Source organism: Gavialis gangeticus, unplaced genomic scaffold (assembly GCF_001723915.1).
Source record: "Gavialis gangeticus isolate Ggan-Ray unplaced genomic scaffold, GavGan_comp1, whole genome shotgun sequence".
NCBI lineage: Eukaryota > Metazoa > Chordata > Crocodylia > Gavialidae > Gavialis > Gavialis gangeticus.
Window position 1 is genome coordinate 27,707 of NW_017728967.1, and position 7,654 is coordinate 35,360.

The following is a 7,654-nucleotide window of genomic DNA, read 5'->3' on the forward strand; positions in this document are numbered from 1 at the left end:
AAGTCGGCTAACCCCCCCCCCCCCCCCCATTCTGCTGATTGCATTTATTGTCATGGGATAAGCGGGGAGGAATTTAAGCAGGATTGTAAATGTGTCTTGACAAGAAGCAGCCTGTGAAGGCCTGTCAATCAGTCAGTCCATGGTGCCTGTTGTAGAGCACCTCTGTCAGTCCATCAAGCCCGTCTTCCACTATGAATGCTAAGCACTGTGTTACTGTCTGAGTGCCATGGAAGCCTGAACCCAGGAGGAAGAGGGAAAAAATCAGAAAAAATGGCCTTCAGCTGCCTGCAGAGAAGGAAAACAAATCTAATTCTTGCCTAATGCTCATTTCGTTCCAAAACAGATGGCGGCTTTCTGCACCAACTTCCTGAGCCTGCTTGCTCTGTGCACTGACTAGTGAATGGTGGCAGATCTACAGCTGTGGGCACTAGATGTCCTTCGTCTCCAGAGAGGTGTGGGCAGCGACAGTGGGAGGCTCCATCCAGCCTACATCTATGTCTGGAGCAGAGGTGTCCTGCAGGGCTCCCCGCACGGTCCAAAATGTGATGGTGGAGCAAGGGTGGCAGCATTACTTGCCTCCCATCCTGCTGCCCAGCTTCCAGCCCCACAGGCAGCCCCAGGGGCTAGGTGACATGATTCAGTGCTCTGGGTTTGGCCCATGGGGTTGCCCACCAGCTTGCAAATTTGGCAGTCAGGTGAGCAGTGCTCCCACAGCTGTAAGAACTAACTCTACTGTCGCTTAGCCCATGGCCAAATTGCTGGCCCTGTGGGCCAGATCTGGAGAGTAGAGACATGACGTCTGGCCTGTGGGCTGGAAATCTGGCAGTTGGACAAGTCGTTGCTGCCAACCAAATTTGTAGCCCTGCGGGCCAGGCGATGCAGCTTTGCACTCCAGACCAGGCCCATGACATGGCCCCACCGGATGAGTCTGACACCCCTGCTCTGGAAGCTGGAGGAGAGTTCAGATTCTCTCGTTCTTTCCTCTACCGCCAAGACTGCTGCTGAAGCTGTCCGCTGTTGTCATTTATGGTAGTGTTTTTTTGCAGTATAGACAGTGGCCTGCTGTCCAGTCAGGGTCTACAAACGCCCTACTTGGGGGACTTCATCAGTACACGCTTTCTTTCCTGGGCATTTTCTTCCTCTGTTCTTTATCTGTGACGTCTCTAAAGTCTCAAAGAATAACACCACTTTTATAAAGGCCTTCAAGCTGCTGGGTTGCAGTCCAGGTCATGGAGCTGTCCCTGTCTAGCTCTTTTCAGACCAGTTGTCTTATGTCCCAGTGAAGAGGGTGATATGGGAATGCTTCATATAGTTCTGCAGTTTCACTTAGGGGTGAAACCAAAGCTATTGCAATCTATTGTTGAAGTATTCAGAAGGGTCCTTTTATCTCTGAAGGCAGAAAAGAGGCCAAGGAGTGTCTCTGGCTTCTCGCTGGATGCAGGTGAGATCCCGTATCAAGGACAGACTCCTTTGATTGTGTCCCTGTGCAGAGCATTTCAGGTGAAAGCCTTATATCTACAGGTGTCCATCTTGGTGAGACACGGGGTTCTTCAAAGGCCTGCTGCTTTCCTCACTGAGCTGCTCTTCTGTCTAGCATTGGGATCATGTTGCCTTGGGGATCTTCATTGCTTAGGAAGCCTGGATACAGTGGCCATTAGCATCTCTGCGATGAAACAACATAAGTGAACTTTGCCTTTGTCAGTGCAGAAACTACCATGAGAATCTGCCTGTTGCAGAGGCCTTGCTAGTGTTACATCAGCTGTTTGAGCTGCTTAGCAGTCTCTCTGCTGCGGATGGATACTCTTGCAACCATTCATCAAGGCTGGCAGGGTGTCAGTCTGATACAGCACGCCAGAAATGTAGCTCATAGCACAAAGACGTTTCTCTGCAGACATTTTGGAAGTGAGATGTGTTGAGCAGAGAAACTGTTTGCAACTGGGGCTTCAAAATTAGCTGCTCCCCAGATGCCTCCTAAATGCAGTATTCCAGTTCCCTTCAGGCCCATTAATATTCATGTTAATATCATTAAGTGGCATTGTTGTCTAACAGGTCTTTGCTGGCTATGGAGCGTTGAGAATGGGTCTCTCCTTCTCGGTGCTAAGATATGTTTCCTTCTCAAGTTCTGTGATGGACTTGGGTTCCTGGACTTCCGTCTGATTTCCCCCCACCCCCTCCCAAACCAATCTCCTTGATGAAAATCATATTATTTGTAATATTTCATTCTTTTTTAACCAGCGTGATCAAGAGCCTGCTTGCAGCTGGTGCTGATCCCAACCTAGGAGACGAATTCGGCAGTGTCTACGAGACAGCCAGAGAGAAGGGGCTCCATTCACTGGAAGGTAATGCATGAAGCAAATGTTTCCTTCATGTACCTTTTATGCTTTACACAGTGTTGGCTTCGCTCTCTGTGGGGAAATTATCCCATATTTTAATACCCACAGTTCAGAGAAATCACTGAGTTATTCTGGTTCACTCCAGCGTTGCTTTCCACTTCACAGACACTGTTAGATGTTGTAGGCATTGGTGTGTTACGTACTGTCCCCAGAATACTGACTTGAAATAGCGAGCTTTGAAGTCTATGAGGGAATGGGATGTCTTTCATATTGGTCTGCCCCAGTTCAAACAGCAGTTCCAAGCTCAATGCAGAAACCCCTGGTGGAAGTTGTTTGGCCTGAAAAAGAGCCCCTTCCTTCCTAAAATCTGTGAAAATGGTGGCAGAGGACAGGGCTCCCAGGTAAGGGGTTGCCCTACCATAGGAGGGTTGCTTGACCCTACCCTGGCTTGATTCCAGTGAAATCAGTGGCAAAAACAGCACTCGTGGACCTTTAGTGGAACAAGGTAACTCGTTTCCCGGTGGCTGCTGAGGCTGGGGAGGGGTGCACCTGGAGGCCACCTCATCTCCTTTGGCTTTTTGCATCACAGTGGAGAGCTTTAAAATAGTTCAAATGAATGATCAAAATCATCCCAGGGCCTGGTACCATCCTGCAGAGGGGTGTGGATGGTTGTGCCATCCTTGTGCTAAAGTCCTGATGTTCTCACAAGCTAGGGCAGGCCTAGCCTGGGACAGTATCTGGAGAGAGGGGCTGCAGGGGATTCACTAGCTGGCACTCTTTCCTCTGAGCCAGCAATGGTGTGGCGCAAGGGGTTCTGTGTTGGGGGCATGTCTTTCCACAGGATAATGGGAAAGGAGCTGCACAGACATATGCGTATGTGTGTGTATCCCTTTCGATAAGGTAAGTGCATAGAAGTAAGGTGTGTTGTTTGGGACTGACGCTTGGATTTCCCTTTAGCAATCTCAAGTGTAGATGTGCTATGAGCTGGGCCTGCGTTGCTGTTCAGTGTTCTGGTATCAGAATAGAAACGTGGCCTCACTTTTAGGGACTGCATCACCTTCAGCTTAAGCGTGGACTATTTGACAGCATGTCTTAATGAGGGAAAAGATAAGTGCAGATGTGTGTGCACAGAGATCTGTTAGTGTCCTGGAAGTTACTTGGAAACATTAGAGGCCTGATAAAGATGCATACACAGTCACTTTCAGGTAGAAGATAGAAAAAGCATCTAATCCATTCAAATGCAGATCTAGGGTAGAACAGGACAGCAACCCTGCCTGAGTGTTTAGAAGTGGATGTCAAAGGAAGATCAGCTTCTCCATGCAAAACAGCAAGGGAATATTTATGTGGACAAGCTGAAAAGCCCTGCTGGTATTTGGTCAGGGCATCACAAGTATCATCTGTGCTCTGCGTGCTGTGGATCTTCCACTGCCTTCATGGTCAGCATCTCAGTTTCATCTCCCACACATCATATCAGCACCTGGGTTCAGTGCATCCCCTACCAGGTCACCAGTGTCATGCACCATCCAGATGATCTGTAAGTCTCTCCGCTGTTCCAGCACTCTGTAAGCCTCTTAGCTTACGTGCTCATAGTCCAAGGCACATGACGTCCCAGGAGAAGGCAAGTTAGTGTCATTCCTTGTCACCAACCCAGTACTCCAGGCTTCCCTGGGACTTATCACCAAACTGGGAAAACCCCCGTGACCATCAGCTCAGAAATTTAAGCACTTCCTGCGTATTATGAGGAGCTAACTTGAAAGAGCCTCTTACCATGGCGGAAGTGCAGTATGAGTCCAGTCACAGAGCGAAATCCATGCGGCGAGATTTGCCCATCGGTTTCAACAGCATTTGTTCCCACAGCTGCAAGCCAAAAGCCAACTACCGTCCAGCAGCGGTGTAATCTTTGAACCTGTGGCTTTGATAAAATGCACGTTTGGTTAGGACAATGGATCAACGTGAGAATGGTTTTGACAGGGTGTAATTCTATTTTTAAAAGCTCCCTGCCCTCATCCCTCACTGTAATACTGGTACAACAGCCCCTTTGCTCTATGGGAACACGCGCGCATCAGGCAGCTAGAGCAACGAATGCAAAATGCATGAAACGACATTAAAAAAAATGAACAATGGAATGCCAATACATAATGCATGTACGCAGACTTTATTTAAGACAAAATATATCAGCCAATAAAGTTAATTGTTTTTGTCTGCATGCAGCCCTCTCTAAACCAATAGGTATCTTTTTTTTTTTTTTCTGGGTGTGGGGAAAGATAAGGCCACTCAGTAAGAAGTTGCATTAATTCTTAGGTTGACATGTTTTATTAAAAAGAATAAATTCAGTTGCATTTTTAAAAAGAGAGGAAGGGCGAAACTGCCTTTGTTTTTTTAACAATTTGCATATTTTGCGTATAAATATTTTTTCATAAAAACATCCAAATCGGGAGGCTCCGCACCACACACACTGCACAAAATATATTACAGACATTTATATGGATGGCAGGAAGGGAGACAGAGGGCTGAAAATTTCCAGGCACCCAGTGATTGATGGCAGACGAGGCTTCCCCTGACGCTTTATTGAGTTTCCGATGATTATCTCTCGCTGAGACATTTTTTACAGATGACGGCCGAGCTGTCACAATGGACCATGGGGGGAAAAAAAACCCAACAATAATAACACTTTAATCTTTTTACTGCACTGCTCCCTAGTATCTCAAATTCATCTTCCCTGACGCACGCAGTTCATTATCCTGCCCCTCCCTGGATGGGAAATGAAGACAAATAAATAAATATACATACACACCATGTATGCTCATTGAAGATACCTGAGGAAGGAGGGGAGTGTGCCGCTAATTGCTGGTTTTTTCAAGGACTGAGGTTTATTAGCGGCCATGCAGAGCTGGGGCGGGATTAGCTATTAATTACAGCATTGTGCTGTTGAGTCGGTGGTGTAACTTTCAGCTGTTTTTTGGAACGCAACAGTGGCTATGGGGACGTATCCCAGGGACCCCACGCTGCAGAAACTCCCGTGGTCCGTGACCATTTTCGTTACTCTTACTAATTACTGAGCTTGCAGAGCTCTCCGGAAACAGCTGGCAACATCCCTGCCTACAGGAGGCTGTAGTTAAGAGGCCTGGTCTGGTCCTAGCACACACGCAGCCCTCCCCTGGGCACCAGAGTGAAGAGTGCAGTGGGGAACAGAAGGCAGCCTGCCTCATAGATGACGAGCTCAGCTTATGGGGGGGCCGGGAGGATGGAGAGGCTGTGCAGGTACTTTGCACTTCAAGACAGATGGGCATGGGAGTCTCAGGGTGAAAGACTACTGAATCCATGAGGCTGAGGATTGATTCCCCAAAGTGCCCAGGGGTCCTGCGGAGTATAACTTGAAGGTCTTTGCCTTTCGTTCCTTGATACTGGACAAGCAGACACTGGTACCCACTGACTCCTGTGGCTGGAGTTAGGTTTTACCTCCATTTATCTGATTTTTTTTTTTTCAAAACATGGGATACTCTATCAACCAAAAAACACTGAATGAGACAGATGAGTGGAGCTCAGGCTGGGGTGGGGGACGCGGGGCAGGCAGACTGACTCCCCAGACAGAAAAAATGGTTGCTTAACTCAGGGGTGTAAGTTGTAGCTGTTTTGGTCTAAGAACATAGGCAGACAAAGTTCTTTGGGTAAATCTGATATATTTTATTAGGCCAACTCAGATAGTTGGAAAAATTCTTCTTAGCAAACTTTTGGGTATAAATACCCTTCGTCAGGCTGAGGAAGCATCTGCATCCTTGCTCAAATGAGACACTTGTCAGTAAAGCGGATCCTTTTGCTGCTCCTCGTGTCCTTTTTGCTGAAGTGGTCGAGTGGGTTGAATTCCTGGGAAGTGAGGAGCTGATCTAGCTAGAGCCCAGGAAGTGCAAATTACCCCAGCACACACCATCTACCAGTAGCTCTCATTCTGACTTGCAGTGTCCCCTGACCTTTCAGCTCCAACTCGCAGGTAAGAAAGCACCTGACTTGCACAACCTCTTTATGTTTCAGTGTAGACCACTCAACACCTAGCCCTTATTGCATCTGCCTTTGAGCATCTGGTGCCAGCTTTGGTTTGGACTGTGAGCATGTGTCAGCTACCTTGTGTCTTTTGCCAAGTACTTGAGTATGTAGGTATCCAGCTATACAGCTCAGACTGAGATGAAAACTATGTAATCATGGTTGGAAACCATCTGCAAGAGCTTTTTTCTGCTCGTAAGAACATCGCAGTTTCAGGGTATCTACCAAGGATTGAAACAACCATGGTTCCAAGCTTTGTCTTGGATCATGACATGGATAATGATGATTTCCATTGCAGTAGCACTCAGGTCCCCTACTCAGGGCCAGAGACCCTGTTGTACTAGGAACAAAACCAGAACAAGAAGTCCATGCCAAAAAGGTAACAAACCAGGTGTATGCAGATAGGGAGACAGGAGCGCCCTTAAACTGAATATGATACCTCCTGGTCTCATGCCAGCATCGTTCCTTCCTTAATCTTGGGGGCAGAAGGTATTTCTCATAGAGGTGGGTTTTTTAATGGCATCTGTGTGAAGTTTGCGAGAGGCTGGAATATTGGAAGCCATCCTGATAGAGATGGATTAGGAGGCAGACTGCAGGTGAGGGAGGGAAGCTCAGTGATAAATGCTGTTTAATATTCCTGTGGCAAGTGTGCGTGTCCCGCACACAGGTGCATGCAGAGTTATTGTTTGGAACTGCACACAGAAGTTTGTGAGTGGGTGGCTTTCTCCATTTTAATTGGGAAGATGGACTATCCAGCCAGAGCCTTCCTATTAGTCACTTGTCTCCACTGCTCATTTCAGGGGAAAGGAGGCAGCAGAAGCTGGGGGGTCTGGGAGCTAGAGCTCTTGCTTCCACTCTGGTGTCTGTGCTGCTTTCAGTGGGGGTGGAAAGAGTGGTAAGACCTCCTGCTTGTCAAAGGAGGTCCCCAGGCCCCCAGCAGCTTGCCATGCCCTCTTTGTCATGCCTGCTGTGAGGGCAGGGAGGAAGCCATCCAGAAAGCTCCCTCCCCTGGCATACCTGCAGTCACTAACCAGGGGCAAGGATAACAATCCACCGCCTCACCTGGGACCCTCTTACACAGCCCACTTGCCATCCTGGCAGTGGTGCTATGTCACTGCAGGCAAGTTGCTACCTAAACCAGAAGCTGCCCAGTCCTGTTAGCCTGGCTGAAGTGCCACACTAACTAGCACTGCTCAGTGACCCTGGCTGTCACAGAAGGCACCCAGTGCAGAACAGCACAGCAGGCTTGAGGGTGCTTTTGCCAGGAAGAGTGATTTTTTTTT

General features: G+C 48.1%; 1 protein-coding gene across 2 annotated transcripts in view; it reads left to right on the forward strand.

Moving 5' to 3' along the window:
* The window catches only part of CLPB (ClpB homolog, mitochondrial AAA ATPase chaperonin), a 105,601-nt gene that overhangs the window by 13,038 nt on the left and 84,909 nt on the right, over positions 1–7,654 (forward strand). For both annotated transcript variants that reach the window (XM_019504373.1, XM_019504382.1), the window contains exon 2: positions 2,236–2,339. In XM_019504373.1, the coding sequence (XP_019359918.1) occupies positions 2,236–2,339 (104 nt within the window). The remainder of the gene's footprint in view (positions 1–2,235; positions 2,340–7,654) is intronic.